This window comes from Oncorhynchus keta, chromosome 4 (genome assembly GCF_023373465.1).
Source record: "Oncorhynchus keta strain PuntledgeMale-10-30-2019 chromosome 4, Oket_V2, whole genome shotgun sequence".
Lineage (NCBI taxonomy): Eukaryota > Metazoa > Chordata > Actinopteri > Salmoniformes > Salmonidae > Oncorhynchus > Oncorhynchus keta.
In genome coordinates, this window is record NC_068424.1 from 41,807,631 (window position 1) to 41,826,504 (window position 18,874).

Consider the following 18,874-nt stretch of genomic DNA (forward strand, 5'->3'; position numbering starts at 1 on the left):
TCGAGCAACAAAGGCTCAGCTGCCAAGTGGTAGGCCACACAAGCTCACAGAACTGGACTGTTGACTGTTGAAGCGCGTAGCATGTAAAAATCATCTGTCCTCTGTTGCTTCCGAGTTCCAAACTGCCTCTGGAAGCAACATCGGCACAATAACTGTTTGTCGGGAACTTCATGAAATGGGTTTCCATGGCTGAGCAGCATACCAGACTAAGGGTAGCCTAGTGGTTAGAGCGTTGGACTAGTAACCGAAAGGTTGCAAGTTCAAATCCCCGAGCTGACAAAGTACAAATCTGTCGTTCTGCCCCTGAACAGGCAGTTAACCCACTGTTTCTAGGCTGTCATTGAAAATAAGAATTTATTCTTAACTGACTTGCCTAAGTAAAAAATTAAAATGTGCAATTCCAAGTGTCAGTTAGAGTGGTGTAAAGTTCACCGCCATTAGATTCTGGAGCGGTGGAAAGGCATTCTTTGGAGTGATTAATCAAGCTTCGCTGTCTGGGTTTGGTGGATTCCAGGCGAACTCTACCTGCCCCAATGCATAGTGCCAACTGTAAAGTTTGGAAAGGGAATAATGGTCTGGGGCTGTTTTTCAAGGTTTGGGCAAGCCCTTATTTCCAGTGAAGGGAAATCTTAATCACAAGGACATTCTAGACAATGCGCTTCCAACTTGTTGCAACAGTTTGGAGAATGCCCTTTCCTGTTTCAGCATGACAATGCCCCTGTGCACAAGGCGAGGCCCATACAGAAATGGTTTGTCGAGATCAGTGTGGAAGAACTTGACTGGCTTGCCCTGACCTAAACCACATTGAACATCTTTGGGCTGAATTGGACTACGAGCCAGGCCTAATCACCCAAAATCAATGCCTGGCCTAATGCTCTTGTGGCTGAATGGAAGCAAGTCCCCACAGCAATGTTCCAACATTTGGTTCTAGGGAAAGCCTTCCCAGAAGAGTGGAGGCTGTTATAGCAGAAAAAGGGAGGACTAACTCCATATTAATGCCCATGATTTTGGAATGATATATTCAAAGAGCAGTTGTCCACATACTGTTGGTCATGTGTATGTTGCAAATTGCCATTGATTTTAATCTGGGTATGCATACCTCACTGTCATATTCAATCTGATAAAGCAGCACTTTAACTTCTATGGAGATGTTGGGTGGATAGAAAGAAAGACAGGACCCAAATGTAGTAAAACAATTTTATCGTCAATAATTAAGCTATCCTACCAATATAAACATGCATCATCAGTTTCTAAAGCCTCTCTACAATAACAATACTAAACAGTTTAGAAGCAACCAACCAAGATGGGAAGAAAAAAAAGGTGGGAGAGATGGTAGGTACTGAAACATATGTTAAGGTGACCCTTGCTCATTTCAAGGAACTCCTTGGACCAACTATAGCCCCTTGAGAAATCTGCAGCAATTTGTGTTAGTCATACAAAATGTCTTAAAATCGGCAATAGATAATACAAAATGAAGAGCAAAAAATATAATCAAAATTCTCTTTAATTACAATGCAATGTTCATCGTTGAAAGATATGTATGAAATTAAGTCAATCAGTATTTTGACTATGTCAGAGTTGTTTGAACTAAATATCAAAAGTACACTGATGAATTAACCCATCCTTCTGAAAAAAAGTATTTCGTAAGTTACACCATTCGTCAAGGTCCACTTCAGGTGGTGAGCAGACCTGGCATGTTCCCATGTAAGGACACAAATCCACAATGATACTCAAAAGTGTAGTAGAGTTTACATTAGGTCTGTGTACAAGGTTGCCATACCATATTTCAAGCAACAACAGTGAGACTGTTCAAGCCTGACCAGTGGAAGGTCTAGGAGGAGTTTTCTTTAAATGTTTCCTATAACATTTTGAAAGACCTGAATCTGCACACAAATGCTCAATGCGCTAGTATTTACATTATCAAGTGTATCGTCCCAGATCTGCAATCACAGATTTCACAGTGGGGGACAAACACAATATTACCAATTTTAAGGTGTTTCTATTTATCCCCCACGGCTACACAGAAATTATGTAAATCGTGCGCATCATGAAATGAGTGCTATCATGTAAAACACCAAGGTGATCAGCCTGTGGTTCTGATTGAAGTAAGTCTGATTTATCTAAGGTAAAACGGCAAAAGATAAGCTCTTATCATATTGGAGCAACACCGAGTTATAATGATCCACACTGCTGGTTGGACTGCAAGTTAAATAAAAGTCAGAACATCAACACTTTAAATATAAGTCTGTTAATTAGTCCAGTTTCAAAAATCTACCCAAGGTGATTTTGGCCCTGCTCTCCATAGTGGGAGGCAGGTTTGGCAAGTCTGGGAGGGGGTTTTGCTGAGTCACATGGGGGCTGGAGGCTCTGCTGGGGGATCCACTGCAGAGGTGTATGCATCACATGAGATCTAGTATCCACCCCATCACATGATGTACACCTTCTCAGCCTGAGAGAAGTTGTAGACTTCTTTGGTTCTGGGGCAGATCACCTTGTCATCTTGGCGAATTGATAGAAGAGACTAGAAAAGGAAGGACAAATTATTAATATAAATCATAAATTAAAACAATGAATATTAATTCCATTGCCATTGTAAATAAAAAATGTGTGGGATGTCGAGACTCACATTGTATCCATACACATAGCCGTTGGGCAGCATCATGGGTGGGTTGTTCTCGTTCATCACCTCCCCAGAGATTTTGCACACCAGACGGGAGTTGGCACAGTGTGCCATGGGCAGGGGCTGGGCCAGTTTGTTCAGGGACTTGCTACACACAGGGCAGTCAGGGTTTATGGAGGTGCTATCTTCCTTATAGCACTGACTGGGAGCAGAAAGGTTAAGGGATGAAATTTGATATTTTTGCTTTACATTCCATTGCTTCACAGCTGGAGGTCTGTGGCAGAACACATTGAGCCACTTTTTTAAGACTTATGTACCCTGATGTGCGGTTTTGGATAAGGTCTGCCATCACAACCAAAAGGAGACAGAAAGCACATCAGCAAAAAAAGCAGACGACAAACCACTGCTCCCAAGTGGCGCAGCGGTGTAGGCCGTCATTCTAAATAAGAATTTGTTCTTACCTTTTGTGACTAGGGGGGTATTTTCATTTTTTTGAAAAAAAAAAAAACCTTCCCGTAGTAAACAGGATTATTTGTGAGGACAAGATGCTAGAATATGCATATAATTGACAGCTTAGGATAGAAAGCTGTAAAACTGTAAAAATATTGCCTGTGAGTATAACAGAACTGATGTTGCAGGCGAAAGCCTGAGAAAAATCCAATCCGGAAGTACCTCATGTTTTGAAAGCGCTGCGTTCCAATGTGTCCCTATTGAGCATTGACTGGGCTATCAACCAGATTACTCTTTCTCCGTATTCCCGAAGGTGTCTACAGCATTGTGACGTAGTTTTACGCATTTATGTTGAAGAATACCCGTAGGCGGCTACATTGTGCAAGTGGTCACCTGATGCTCCCAGAGAGATTCTCGCGTAACATACAGAGGTAGCCATTACTCCAATCGGTCCTACTGTCCCGATGGATATATTATCGAATAGATATTTGAAAAACACCTTGAGGATGGATTATAAACAACGTTTGCCATGTTTCTGTCGATATTATGGAGCTAATTTGGAATATTTTTCGCCATTTTCGTGACTGCAATTTCATGGCGATTTCTCAGCCAAACGTGAAGAACAAATGGAGCTATTTCGCCTACAAAATAATATTTTTGGAAAAAAGGAACATTTGCTATCTAACTGGGAGTCTCGTGAGTGAAAACATCCGAAGCTCATCAAAGGTAAACGATTGAATTTGATTGCTTTTCTGATTTCCGTGACCAAGTTACCTGCTGCTAGCTGGACAAAATGCTATGCTAGGCTATCGATAAACTTACGCAAATGCTTGTCTAGCTTTGGCTGTAAAGCATATTTTGAAAATCTGAGATGACAGGGTTATTAACAAAAGGCTAAGCTGTTGTCTCAATATTATTCACTTGTGATTTTCATGAATAGGAATATTTTCTAGTAATATGTATGTCCGTTGCGTTATGCTAATTAGTGTCAGATGATGACAGCGGTCCCGTTCACGGGATGCGGTGTCACTAGAGGTTAACTGCATTGCCTAGTCAAATAAATAACTTGTGGACTTGTTTACGTGCTGCTGTGCATTTTGTTGCTAGAGTCACTTTGCTACCTGCCAACTTTACGGTTTTTACATTTTAATTACAGTTTTAAAATTATTATTTTTTCCCCCTCGCTTGACTTGTTTCATTCAACTTTTTCACCCCGGACGCTTTATATGGACATGGTTCTACAGGACCTCCACCAGCCGAAACTAAGTAGTAATATTAACATTATGCCTTCTAATTGCAGTTGCTGTACTCATAATATACAGGAACAATCGCCTTATGGTGAGGACAGCCGTGCTGCAAGAAAGTCTCCATTGAGACCGTGTCCGTGCCTCGATCTAGGTTGGGCAAAACTAAACATGGCAGTGATCGCTTTAGCAATCTCACTGGAATAAAGACCTCCATTCCTGTCATTATTGAAAGAGATTGTGATACCTCACATCTCAAAATAGGGCTACTTAATGTTAGATCCCACACTTCCAAGGCAGTTATAGTCAATGAAATAATCACTGATCATAATCTTAATCGTGATTGGCCTGACTGAAACATGGCTTAAGCATGATGAATTTACTGTGATAAATGAGGACTCCCCTCCTGGTTACACTAGTGACCATATACCCCACGCATCCCGCAAAGGCGAAGGTGTTGCTAACATTTACGATACCAAATTTCAATTGACAAAAAAAAAAATGACTGTGTTTTCGTCTTTTGATCTTCTAGTCATGAAATCTATGCAGCCTACTCAAATAACTTTTTATAGCTACTGTTTACAGGCCTCCTGGACCATATACAGCATTCCTCACTGAGTTCCCTGAATTCCTACCGGACTTTGTAGTCATGGCAGATAATATTCACATTTTTGGTGACTTTAATATTCACATGTCAGAGTCCACAGAGCCACTCCAAAAGGCTTTCGGAGACATCATCGATTCGGTGGGTTTTGTTCAACATGTCTCCGGACCTACTCAGCGCCAGTCATACTCTAGATCGTGTTTTGTCCCGTGGAATAAATATTGTAGATCTTAATGTTTTTCCTCGTAATCCTGGACTATCGGACCACCATTTTATTACATTTGCAAACGCAACAAATAATCTGCTCAGACCCCAACCAAGGCTCATCAAAAGCTGTGTTATAAATTCTCTGACAACCCAAAGATTCCTAGATGCCCTTCCAGACTCCCTACCCAAGGACATCAGAATACAACAATCGGTTAACCACCTAACTGAGGAATTTAATTTAACCTTGAGTATTACTCTAGATGCAGTCGCACCTCTAAAAACAAAAAACATTTGTCATAAGAACCTAGCTCCCTGGTATACAGAAAATACCCGAACCCTGAAGCCAGCTTCCAGAAATTTGGAAAGGAAATGGCGCTACACCAAACTGGAAATCTTTCCGATTCGCTTGGAAAGACAGTACTGTGCAGTATCGAAGAGCCCTCACTGCTGCTCGATCATCCTATTTTTCCAACTTAATTGAGGAGAATAAGAACAATCCTACATTTCTTATTGATACTGTCGCAAAGCTAACTAAAACGCAGCATTCCCCAGGAGAGGATGGCTTTCACTTCAGCAGTGATAAATTCATGAACTTCTTTTACGAAAAGATCAAATTACAGACTCCTCTTTAAATCTGCGTATTTCTCCAAAGCTCAGTTGTCCTGAGTCTGCACAACACTGCCAGGATCAAGGGAGACACTCAAGGTTTTTAATACTATATCTCTTGACACTGATGAAAATAGTAATGGCCTCTACACCTTCAAAGTGCATACTGGAACCTATTCCAACTAAACCAATGAAAGAGCTGCTTCCTGTGCTTGTCCCTCCTATGTTGAACATAATAAACGTCTCTCTATCCACCGGATGTGTACCAAACTCACTAAAAGTGGCAGTAATAAAGCCTCTCCTGAAAAAGCCAAACCTTGACCAAGAAAATATAAAAAACTATCAGCCTATTTCAAATAAATCTGCCATTCCTCTCAAAACATTTTGAAAAAGCTGTTGCGCAGCAACTCACTGCCTTCCTGAAGACAAACAATGTATACGAAACGCTTCGGTATACGAAACGCTTCGGTTTAGAACCCATCATAGCACTGAGACTGCACTCGTGAAGGTGGTAAATTAACCTTTAATGGCGTCAGACCAAGGCTCTGCATCTGTCCCCGTGCTCCTAGACCTTAGTGCTGCTTTAGATACCATCAATCACCACATTCTTTTGAAGAGATTGGAAACCCAAATTTGTAAATTTCGGTGTTCCTCAAGGTTCCGTTTTAGGACCTCTATTGTTTTCACTATATAGCTTACCTCTTGGTGATGTCATTCCGAAAGACAATGTTAACTTTCACTTCTATGCGAACGATACATTTCTATGCGAACGGTACATTTCGATGAAACATGGTGAAGCCCCAAAATAACCCTCTGTGGAAGCCAGTGTTTCGGACATAAGGAAGTGGATGGCGGCAAATGTTTTACTTTTAAACTCGGACAAAACAGAGATGCTAGTTCTAGGTCCCAAGAAACAAAGAGATATTATGTTGGATCTCACAATTAATCTTGATGGTTGTACAGTCGTCTCAAATAAAACGGTGAAGGACCTCGGCGTTACTCTGGACCCTGATCTCTCTTTTGACGAGGACAGCTTTTTTCCATCTACGTAACATTGCAAAAATCAGAAACTATATGTCCAAAAATGTATCCATGTTTCTAGATTAGACTACTGCAAAAATCTACTTTCCAACTACCTGGATAAAGCACTAAATAAACTTAATTTAGTTCTAAACACGGAAGCAATAATCATGACTAGAACCAAAAAAATGTATTATATTACTCCAGTGCTAGCCTCTCTACACTGGCTAACTGTTTAAGGCTAGGGCTGATTTCTAGGTTTAACTGCTAACCTACAAAGCACTACATAAGTCGCTCTGGATAAGAGCGTCTGCTAAATGACTTAAATGTAATGTAATGTACATGGGATTGCTCCTATCTATCTTTCTGATTTGGTCCTGCCATACATACAGCTTTTACATACGCTATAGTCACAAGATGCAGGCCTTCTAATTGTTCCTAGAATTTCTAAGCAAACAGCTGGAGGCAGGGCTTTCTCCTATAGAGCTCCATTTTTATGGAATGGTCTGCCTATTCATGTGAGAGACGCAGACTCTGTCTCGACCTTTAAGTCTTTATTGTGAAGACTCATCTCTTCAGTTGGTCATAGTCTGGCCTAGGGGTGTGAACGGAAAGGCCCGGGTGCGACGAACTACCCTTGCTGTCTCCGCCTGGCCGGTTTCCCTCGCTACACTGGGATTCTCTGCCTCTAACCCTATTACGGGGGCTGAGTCACTGGCTTACTGGTGCTCTTCCATGCCGTCCCTAGGCCCTCCTCAAGTGTGTCACTTGAGTGGGTTGAGTCTCTGACGTGATCTTCCTGTTCGAGTTGGCGCCCCCTTGGCTTCGTGCTGTGGGGGAGATCTTCGTGGGCTATACTCTGCCTTGTCTCAGGGTAGTAAGTTGGTGGTTGAAGATATCCCTCCAGTGGTGTGGGGGCTGTGCTTTGGCAAGGTGGGTGGGGATATATCCTGCCTGGTTGGCCCTGTCCGGGGGTATAGTCGGACGGGGCCACCGTGTCTCCCGACCCCTCCTGTCTCAGCCTCCAGTAATTATGCTGAAATAGTTTGTGTCGGGGGGGCTAGGGTCATTCTGTTATATCTGGAGTACTTCTCCTGTCTTATCCAGTGTCCTGTGTGAATTTAAGTATGCTCCCTCTAATTATCTCGCTCTCTCTTTCTCTCCTCAGAGGCCATGAGCCCTAGGACCATGCCTCAGGACTACCTGGCCTGATATGACTCCTTGCTGTCCCCAGTCCACCTGGTCGTGCTGCTTCTCCAGTTTCAACTGTTCTGCCTGCGGCTATGGAACTCCTTGCTGTCTGCGGCTACGGAACTCCTTGCTGTCCCCTGTTCACCGGACGTGCTACCTTGTCCCGGACCTGCTGTTTTCAACTCTCTCTCTACCACACCTGCTGTCTCTAACTCTGAATGTTCGGCTATGAAAAGCCAACTGCCATTTACTCCTGAGCTGCTGATATGTTGCACCCTCTACAACCACTGTGATTATTGTTATTTGACCCTGCTGGCCATCTATGAACGTTTGAACAGCTTGTCCGTGTACTATTATAATCTCCACTCGGCACAGCCAGAAGAGGACTGGCCACCCCTCAGAGCCTGGTTCCTTTCTAGGTTTCTTCCTAGGTTCCTGCCTTTCTAGGGAGTTTTTCCGAGCCACCGTGCTTCTACATCTGCATCGTTGCTGTTTAGGGTTTTAGGCTGGGTTTCTATATAGCACTTTATGACATCGGCTGATGTAAAAAGAGCTCCATAAATACATTTTATTGATTGATTAAATAAAAAATTATGTTCCTACCAGAAATAGCAAAACTAAGGAGCACAGAGCGGTGACCAGAAAGGATACGGAGTTTTGATAGCAGACAAGCCGGCCTGGAGTGTGATGGTAAACACAGAGTTGTTGCCCAGCTGATGTAATCTGTAGTTGTCGTATCTGAACTGTTGGATCAGCATTTTCCAGCGGGCTGGATCCAGGAGATCCTGTGAGGGTTGATTGACAAAGAGATAATCAGACCATTTTTATTCCACCTTTATTTAATCAGGTAGGCAAGTTGAGAACAAGTTCTCATTCACAACTGCGACCTGGCCAAGATAAAGCAAAGCAGTGCGACAAAAACAACAAATACCTGCTGGAGCGCGTGCTACGGGTGTCTGTTGCTATGGTGACCATTGAGCTGAGATACGGTGGGGCTTTACCTAGCAAAGACTTATTATAGATGACCTGGAGCCAGTGGGTTTGACGACGAATATGTTGCGAGGGTCAGCCAACGAGAGCATACATGTCGCAGGTGCTGGGTAGTATATGGGGCTTTGGTGACAAAATGGATGGCACTGTGATAGACTACATCCTGTTTGCTGAGTAGAGTGTTGGAGGCTATTTTGTAAATGACATCACCAAAGTTAATAAGGATCGGTAGGATAGTCAGTTTTACGAGGGTATGTTTGGCAGCATGAGTGAAGGAAGATTTGTTGGATGCCAATTCTAGATTACATTTTTGATTGGAGATGCTTAATGCGAGTCTGGAATGAGAGTTTACAGTCTAACCAGACACCTAGGTATTTGTAGTTGTCCACATATTCTAAGTCAGAACCTTCCAGAGTAGTGATGCTCGTCGGGCAGCAATCGGTTGAAGAGCATGCATTCAGTTTTACTAGCGTTTAAAAGCAGTTGGAGGCCACAGAAGGAATGTTGTATGGCATTGAAGCTAGTTTGGAGGTTTATTAACAGTGTCCAAAGAAGGGCCAGATGTATACAGATCATAGGTCTACAGTATTTTGACATGCACAAAGTAGGGATTTAACAATTCACAGATACGGATCGGTCCCGATCCAAATTAAGCATGCATCGGTTATAAAACCAACTCTTTTTCTGTCTTATTCCGAAAATAACTTGAATATTTTCTGACTGAATTGATGCATTCTCTCCTTCAGCCTATCAAACTTTTATGCATGTAACTGCGCATGACATTGACCCACAACTCAGATAACTGTGCTCACAGTGCGGGAGATGCAGCACCTTCAGATGTTTGCAAATTGATTTTCGCAATATTAAGTCATAGGCTTTATTAATTGAGGGACAACTATTGTATTTTCCTGGGTCAGTATGGGGATGAGGTAGGTAGGTAGATTTCGGAGCATGCTCGGTTCCAACCCAACCATTTGTTCGAAAAAGTGGAGTAGGGTCCACAATAAGTTCAAGGCAAAGAAACAAGGATCGCAGTGGAGATGCTGCCTGCTTGTTTGGCACGTGAAGACTGAAAGAAAATGCAGTCTTCACAAAAGAATGAGCTATGTTGTATTTTCTATTGTAGTCGACAAGTAGAGTAGCCATGTTTTGCTAACAAAAGCTAGTGTCAGCTACCTAGCTGGCTAGCTAGCCTAGCAGCTGAAAAAACAAGCCAACTAACAAAAGATCTTTATAACTTTAACAAATATCATTTTATCAGAGAAAGAAAATCATAAGCTTCAAAATTGGTAACACCAAAGTCAGTTTTATAGCATGGTCCAACTAGTCAAAATGTTGCTAACGTTTGAGCAGAGTTGAGTAGCTAGGCCAGGCCCACTGAACTCTGCTCAAACTTTGGCAACGTTAGTCGATTGTCTCAGTTCATGATATTTGATGTTTATTGATCATTATGTGTACTAAATAGCCATCTACTTTATTTTTAAAGGAACAAACACCAGTGAATGGACAGTACCTGGTTGTTCACCAGCCCCAAGCACTACCTCTGCTCCCAGTACTGACTGGTTATCAGCCTCCTTTCACCTCCATTTTATTCCAAACACTGTTTTACTAATTTCCCCAAAATATTTCTAGTGCTCATTAATATTTGTATTGTGGTTTACTTTAAGTCCAGAAGCGAGAATAAAGGTTTATTTTTGTGTGCTGAAAAAGATCTGTTGGTATTTCATTATCTCAATGCATTCTATTTGAACATAAAGTGCTGACAAAGTACAGAAGAGCTGTAATGCCAGACTTTACAGGCTGCCTTCTAGTTGTGGCGTGGTTCAATATAATCAAAATTACTCCACACAGACATCAGGCTTCATTTTATTAACAAGAATAAAACTCCACATTTTAGTACAAAGTACTTTGGTTCACAGTGCACACAAATAACTGAGTCTATGCATCCATCAAGGGGTGTGTATGTGAGAAGTCCAAACAAAGATATTTTATGCATCATTGATGGTCTTGGGTTGAGTTGTCCTCTCCTAACCATGTCTTCCTGCTATGGAAGAGCTTCCCACTTGTTTAACTTGCAAGCCTGTCACACTGGCTTGGTTGTGTCAGGGGACAACCCTCGTCCACTCTCCAGGTTGGTAGTTGCCAGAAGGGGGGGGGTGTCAACAAAAGAGGGAGCCACGATTCTTGCGTTAGGCTCATGAGCTTAATCTGTGGAGGACAGGTAGTTCAGGAGGGCAACACAAGCCCTTAGCTTTTTCAGGGATAAACCCAATTAGGTGACCAAGAATCTTCATCCTTGCAGCCATGATCCCGCACACATTATCTGACTCTCCGACAGAGTGGTGATAGTTCCAGGTACCCTCAGGTTCATTGAGACGGACACCTGTGAGTGAGTGGTAACAAGAGAATATATGTCAGATATAATATACATATGGTAAACAAAAACACCATCCCATTTTCCAGAAACCATACTCCAAACGCCTTGATAAAAATGGCATTTCTCATATAGAGGTAAGTAATCGTTAACAAGGGAAATTAGAAACAGAAAAAGTGAAACTGTCTCCAACATGCTATTATCAACATACCTGAATAAGGGCGCATGCAGTTCTCATGTAGGGGGAAGCTATCCCCCAGGAAAACACAAGGACTTGGCGTTGTGGTACCTGGCAGGATAGCTTGCAGTGGAAAAATCGAGGGTCTTCTGCAGCAGTTTGGACCCAAATGAACTCTTGAAACTCACCATAGTTCTCTCAGCCATATACCCCTACGTCCACAATTGTCAACATGTAGCGAGCATCTTCTCAGTCTCCGTATCTCGCCTGTCATGTGTTGCTTGGTACAGAAAATCTAGATCACGGGGAATTTGCACAACTCTAGTCAATTGTCTCTCTGTGTACTCTTATTCTCCAGCACACGTCTTCCTTATTTGACCGTAGATGGCTATTACCAGCTCATCTCCCTCTACTGTACCAGGGTAATAATGCCGCTTTTCCTCCTTTTAATACGAACGTCCTTTTAGAGAGCACACGAGCACACTAGTTGCGCCTCCCCACCCCCCCAATATGATAGTGGTAGATGCTCAGTCTGCTCTATGGCTCAGCTCACACACTACATCATGCTCACACACACACACAGCTCAGAGAAGTCAGCTCAGACAGACCCAGCTCAGCTCCTGAGCATAACATATTAATTTAGTGTGAAAAATGAAGGTGTTCATGCAACAATTGTTAGTGCAATATTTTCAAATTAAAAGTAGAATTCCTATATCGGAGTCCATGTATCTAGATGCATATCGAATTGTGCTTGCAAGGAAGGGGGATACCCAGTCAGTTGTACAACTGAAATGTGTCTTCCGCATTTAACCCAACCCTACAAAGGAGGCATATACACTAGAGATCACTACTATGGCATTACCTTATAAGGGGAGATATGGGTGTCTGAGGGGAATGCCAGCATGCCCATAACCTGCCGCACTTCGTCCAGCTGACCCCCCTCCGCTTGGCTGAAGTGCTTCCGCGCATGTCTGTGAGAAACATGGTTCATGATTGTTCTCATTTCGACTATGAATATATGTTTCAACATTAACCTGAATATTTTAATATAGGATGTGCTATGGCAGTTTAAACAGATTCCTACCTGACAGCGTCCATGCGCTTGTTCTGTCGAATGAGCTCGATAAACTCCTGGATTCGTAGGCTAAACTCCAAGCAGCTCTGGAAGGAAAAGCATCAATGAGTTCATATATAACGTAATGTATGAGACACTGCCATTGTGATCTACTAACAGACATGGCTCACCTTCATCTTGCGGAGGCGTGACTTGTTGTCATGGCACCAGGCCAAACAGGTGGCTGTTTCCTGTCGCTCCAGTGACTCCTCCACCTCTTTGGCTGTGAGGAACATCTCAATGTTGACCAGATCCTGGAGAACAGGGGGAAAGAGGGGTTATGTCAAATAGAGACAGCACACGTAGTTCCCTAAGCAATTGAAATACTAGGAGCTCTACAAGCAATTTGAGATACCACAGAAGTCGCTTTCTGTAAGGAATAAGGAACTCGATTGTAACATCCATGTATATAAGATGACATGTTGACAGAAAGAAGTGGGATGCACCTCAATGCCACTTTGCCGTGCCAGTTTGACCGCTGTGTTGTAATAGCCACACCGCAGCAAGTGTTCTACCATCATGCGGTCCATTCGTTTCTTCTTCCAGACGTTGACGCCTGCTGGTTGGTCGCTGCTGTGTTCCTTCAGGTGTTCAATCCTCCGCTTACACAGCTTAGCACTCTCATCCTCAGCCTGGATGGACTCAGCAGCCTACACAACATCCACCATTTAGATTTTGTATACTTACAACATGCAGTATCTCTGCTCTGCTGGGTCCTCTCTTTATATTGTATTTTACTGCTATATTTTTCTACTAAGTTTCATGATGATTAATCATTATTCTGTCTTGGAAATCGCTCAATAAAAATACAATATTTGACAAGTGTTTGGATTTGAAAACATGTAAAGGTGGCTTATTTTCAGAAATTCTCCCTGAAATAGCAGTAGCTAAGCTATCTGGGGTTGGAGGAGGAATACCATTTTAAAAAATGCACAGCAATATTCCAATGCTAATTGTTCTAAGAACAACTGGGTGAACCTACCTTTCTCTTCAGGGCACTGAGCTTCTCCACCACCCCATCCAGAAGGGACACCACAGAATCCACCACTGGGAAACTGCTGAGGGTCTTCTCCAGCTCTGCCACCACCATGGTTACGTGACTCGTCTCCCGGTCAATGTTCTTCTGTGCAGCTCTGAAACGCTTGTTCAGAGTTTCATATGGTACCTGTACAAATGAACAATGCAACACCTAAGTGAGGAGGCTTCGGTAGTACATTCTGACTATCTAATAATCATTCTTTGGCTGAAGTTTCCAATTATTTGACACATAACTTGTTGAGAACATATCCACCAATATATGACACTTTCCAACCAATCACTAAGGCATCAACACAGAACAGCAATCTTACATAACCGTCTAATTATGCTAACATAACTACTCAAATAGCATACAATTACTCCTGCAACCCTTAATGAATTAAATAACTATTCTGGTAAAATGGCCACTAACAAAGCAAAACATTAGCCGTATATGGCAGCAGCCACAGACCAATAGTGTCGCAGCGTGATTTGGCTGCAGACTGAATCTTCTCAGCCATATTGAGTGAGGTAGTACCTTGAGGACATCGCTCGATAGGGAAAAAGCGCTAGTCACGTACAGAGCATAATTATACAGCTCCAAACGATCAACTGACTAGTATGCATCATGTTGCTTTGGATTTACTAGAGAGCTAACTACCTCGCAGCTGGTGACGACCCTTCATGCCATGTTGATTTCACAAGCTATGGAGAATTTGGAAACAAACGTGAATAGCGAACGTTACATGTCTCTATTAGCTAGTTATCTAACTAACGTAGTTAAATAAATGTAAGATGAAAAATAGTTAGCTATGAATAGGTGGCTTCCCACGCCACAGAAGAATATCGACGGAGAACCAGCTAACGTTAGTTAGTTAAAGTGTACTAGTTAGCCTAGCTAGGTATCAACATAGCTGATTAAACTGGCTGGCTAGCAAAAGTAATGACTACGAAATTATCTGTTTAGATAACAAAGTTAGTAAATAGTCAATTATCGAGACGATTGGAGGTTATCAACTAATAGGTTGCGATGTGGTGTATCTGACCACACCATCACATTAGTTCGCATTAATCTTCACCATCTGACATCAGCCGTTGTTTAACAAACTTGCCCCCAGGCGTCGCTAGCTAACGTTAGCTAGTCATCCAAATAATCGAAATTAGTGCCTAGTTTGACAAATCTGAAGCTTGTGCCTGCATCATAATCGGTTCGTCTCAATATTCGTTCAAATAAGCTATTTCAAACCTTCAAAGTGGGATATTCTTGGACCTTCAGAGCCATGGAGAGTTGGGCAGCTGTCTCTTGCACCGCCATCTTCGTTTGTGAATTTCTCCAGATACTTTTTCATGGAGCCAGATAGCTGCCAAAAGGTTGAACGCACGTATCGTTAGGATCGTAAGAAAATCCACACGTAAATTATTAAGATTGTAAGAAAAGCCATGCATGAAACGTAAACGTGAAATTTCATCTGAACATACAAACACCATGTTACGATTATGGACTAACATTTTGGACTTGAACAAATCTTGTCTTGCAATTCTGACCTACAAAAATACCTTTCAGAGTTTTGGCAGTTTTCACCAACAACACAAAAAAACGTACACCAAAACAGCTTGTGAGGGAGGAGTGCTATGCAAACAAGCCTAACGCAGCATAAAAAACGGAAGTCAGGGAAACCGGAAAGAGATATCTTGGACGTTTTCAAGTTAAAAGTCTCCATCTCTATTACTCGTCAGTTGAGTTTACTTCACATTTAGGTAGATCGTGTAATGGATTTGTTTGCCAGTTTAAGTCTAGATAGCACTAGGCTGTATTATGCCTAAAACAGTGACGTTTCAGTCATTTAGATATATCACTATAGCATGGGCATATGTCTGGGTGATGTGTACATCCCCAAAACATGACTATCAATATTGCATCATCCCATTCTCTACGATTTGTCTGCAATCATAACCAGTAGTATCTACCAGTAATAATGAAACATAGTAATAAAAATAGATGCTTGGTGAATCTATGAATTACGTATTTTCACTGCAGTCTTAGCCACTCATTTTGTTTTATAGAATATTTATTTATTTATTTAACTCAAAATCTTGCCAAAGCATATTCTGTAGGAGGGGTTAATAAGAATTTAAAATAGTTTATATGAATCGGTTCATGAACATATGGACTTTGGGAGGGGAACAAGGGAGGGGTTAAACATCGGCCAAGTCTGGCATAAGCCTATTTCTATTTGACCTTTATTTAAGTAGACAAGTCAGTTAAGAACATATTCTTATTTACAATGATAGCATACCCCGGTAATGCAGGGCCAATTGTGTACCGCCCTATGGGATTCCCTATCACAGCCTGGATTTGAACCATGTTCAAGCATTCTTATTGGTTGGTTCAATTCCGATGACAACAAGGCGTGTTGTTATTGGCCCCGCTTGCAGATAGGGGGAGATTGCGAATGTCAGGTCTCCCCAGTATGAAAATGTGATGCAAGGGTTAGGTCACGTTCTGAAAACTATTTTCTATTTTACAATGTGTACAAATTTGCTTTACATAGCTGATTTATACATGTGTGGGTATATGGCACCTGTTAGGGATTGAGGGGCTTTCTGGTATGTGCGTTGGTATATGATTGCTGTATATAAGTGTGTTAGCTAGCATGCACCGATGTAATGGTCACATAAGCTCACTGCTAACACAGTTGTTTTCATGCTACACATTTTACCATCGACTGCCATCAACACATTAAGCCCTGCATAACTAAAGTGCTGTTTCCTATTTAACAACAGGTATTTACACATGTTATATTTTGTATTGTATTTTGTTTATGCCCCAGTATGAAAATGCGATGCAAGGGATTTTACCATTGACAGCCATCAACATCATTAAGCCCTGCACAACTAATGTGCTGTTTCCTATTTAACAACAGATAATAAATAATGCTCAACTGGGACCACTGGCTGGGGTGATTTATTTGGACAAAACACAACGCAAGGAGAGTACGATTACCATCTGTTACACATGCTACCTGCAACTCATCATTCCAACATATTTGAACATTTAATTCCAGGCTGCATCCCATCTGGGAGTCCCATAGAGGTGTCATGAAGTTGGCCTGGGGGTAGGTTTATGACAGTCATAAATACCTCTTTCCCCCTTTTTCCTCTCTCTACCCTACTGATGTGAAATTTGAAAACCCCTTTTTTAACATAGAGATTCTGGGAACATCAGAAAGGTGGGGGGAAATGAACTATATTCTGGTAATCCGACCAATTGAACATATGCGGTGGTACTTAATGAATAAGATGTCAGTTCGGTTGTCATCTGAGACATTCTCAATGATAGGAGAACAAACTCTACAGTGGAAAATCTACACATCAGAGTTATCGGATTCACATGGAATTGTTGTTCAATTTAAATGTTTGAATATAAAATGATTGGTGAAAGATTAAATGTAATTTTAGCTTCCAAATGAGAGAGTTGGGTTTTCATAAGGTTAGGGCTCTGCTCAATCAGTGACCCGCCCCTGTGAAGAGACATGGGCTGTAGACTGTGAAACACACCCTTCTCCCTCCACTATATCAGGCCTTGACGACAATATAACCTGTTCCAAGTACGTGAGGTCTGCAGCCTCTGCGTTAAAAGGACTAACATGTCAACTACAGAACTAAGCCAACCTCAGCGTGAGCTTTGTTTGCGAATGGTATGAACTTTGAATTCTTATTCACTACAGAAGTGATACCTCCTAGCCATTGAGTTAACAACAACAGCTGCAAACGCGGGCTAGGAAAGAACAGTCAGAGTATCCCCTCTACCACACAACAACGTTACTACAACGTATCCAATTGACCACCAGAGACATTCTTCAAAGGACAAAGGACCCGGTTTGGCAACACGGCCTTCCATCAACTAGCAACCTACCGAAGCGCAGCTCAGAGTAAATATTTATTGCATTTGCCTTTTCTAAATGGGCGGTAATTTAGAATGCTGTACTGTATTTACGATAGCACAGCTTCTCCCTTTGTCCCTCAGTCTTCCCGCTCTTTCACTCAAACCCAGCCCGTTTCTTTTGTGTAACCAGCTGTCAAATCTGTTCAGCCCGCTAGGTACGTTTTCCTTTATGACATAATTTGTAATCAAAGTATAATCAATTCTGTGTATATGTAATTCTGTGTGATTAGTTAGGTATTTAGTAAATAAATAATTAAACCCAACTTTGTATTGCTGATTCAACTTGTTAGCCAGGGTTCATGAAGATAACCAAGAAGTTACAACTTTTGATGTTATTGATGTAAAATTTTACTAGATCTTTAAGAGTTTATTTGGAAGATAACAGCCCTATAAATATTATTTTGTGGTGCCCCGACTCTCTAGTTAATTACATTTACATGATTAGCTCAATCAGGTAATGTTAATTAGGGAGAAAGGATTTTATAGAATAGCATGTCACATCACTTAATCCGGCATAGCCAAAGATACGACATATTGATGCAAACTGGTAAGGGCCCAAAAATGTGCATTGAAACATGCAAAAACCCTGCTAGGGAGAAATGCAGGTTTTAACTAATTAAACAACAAAGAATACGATCGACATGATCAGTCTCTGTGTTTAAAATAAAAAGTGGTTAATGTGAACCTAACTCACAGCTAAAAAATGTAAAGAATGCAATCTGCTGTTATTTGTTGCATAGACTTCACTGTAAATTACACTCAAGTCTTGAGAAAAATAACAATACACTAATATTACAGTTAGGCATGACAGCCTTTATAATAGAAGGCTTGTGACCACACACATAACATTGCACTTGGGGCAAAAAAAACATCCTAAAGTATAAATAGAATGAAACAAACAGACATTCTATTTTTGCTCTAATATAGTGACCACTATAGACATCAATCAAATGCACAAATGTCTAAAATAATGTTTTCTAAGTCAAAAATATATATAATCCCCTTCACACACACACACACACACACACACACACACACACACACACACACACACACATTACTCTCAAATTCAACACAACAAAACAATATCTTTGGGATACACTGCACATTATTACATTGTACACTTTCTGCCTGTGGACATCTGTTCTACAATGTGCCAGCAAAAGTGAGAAAGAGGGAAAGTGTGTGGTGTTCCTTTCACCTCTATAGTGGCATCCAGCTTAAACCAGGCCCAGCTCCAGCTACACTCCCGAATCCACGTTTAACAAGCAACGCCTCATTTTCACCTAATTATCGAATTCTGAAAATGAACC

At 41.6% G+C, this 18,874-nt stretch overlaps 1 protein-coding gene across 3 annotated transcripts; it reads right to left on the reverse strand.

Annotated features, from left to right (window-relative positions):
• Positions 1 to 1,185: 1,185 nt before the first annotated feature.
• Positions 1,186 to 18,874, reverse strand: LOC118374945 (E3 ubiquitin-protein transferase MAEA-like). Of its 3 annotated transcripts, none has more exons than XM_052506983.1 (10): positions 18,763 to 18,874; positions 14,862 to 14,976; positions 13,581 to 13,763; positions 13,045 to 13,248; positions 12,730 to 12,852; positions 12,569 to 12,645; positions 12,347 to 12,455; positions 8,594 to 8,727; positions 2,627 to 2,822; positions 1,186 to 2,521 (listed from the first exon to the last, which is right to left on the reverse strand). In XM_052506983.1, exons 2-10 carry the CDS (start codon positions 14,928 to 14,930, stop codon positions 2,426 to 2,428), a joined length of 1,191 nt encoding a protein of 396 aa, XP_052362943.1. In that variant the 5' UTR covers positions 14,931 to 14,976; positions 18,763 to 18,874; the 3' UTR covers positions 1,186 to 2,425. The 3 variants fall into 3 exon arrangements, with proteins under 3 accessions (XP_052362943.1, XP_035617338.1, XP_035617344.1); XM_035761445.2 differs by lacking the exon at positions 18,763 to 18,874 and adding an exon at positions 15,173 to 15,331; XM_035761451.2 differs by lacking the exon at positions 18,763 to 18,874 and adding an exon at positions 15,123 to 15,287.

Coding starts and splice junctions, on each gene's coding strand:
- LOC118374945 (XM_052506983.1), bottom strand. CDS start 14,930: ATGGCGGTGCAAGAGACAGCTGCCCAACTCTCCATGGCTCTGAAGGTC. Junction 12,646..12,729: donor CACGCCTCCGCAAGATGAAG/GTGAGCCATGTC, acceptor TTTTCCTTCCAG/AGCTGCTTGGAGTTTAGCCT. Junction 2,823..8,593: donor TTGTCTGCTATCAAAACTCC/GTATCCTTTCTG, acceptor TTCTGCTCCCAG/TCAGTGCTATAAGGAAGATA.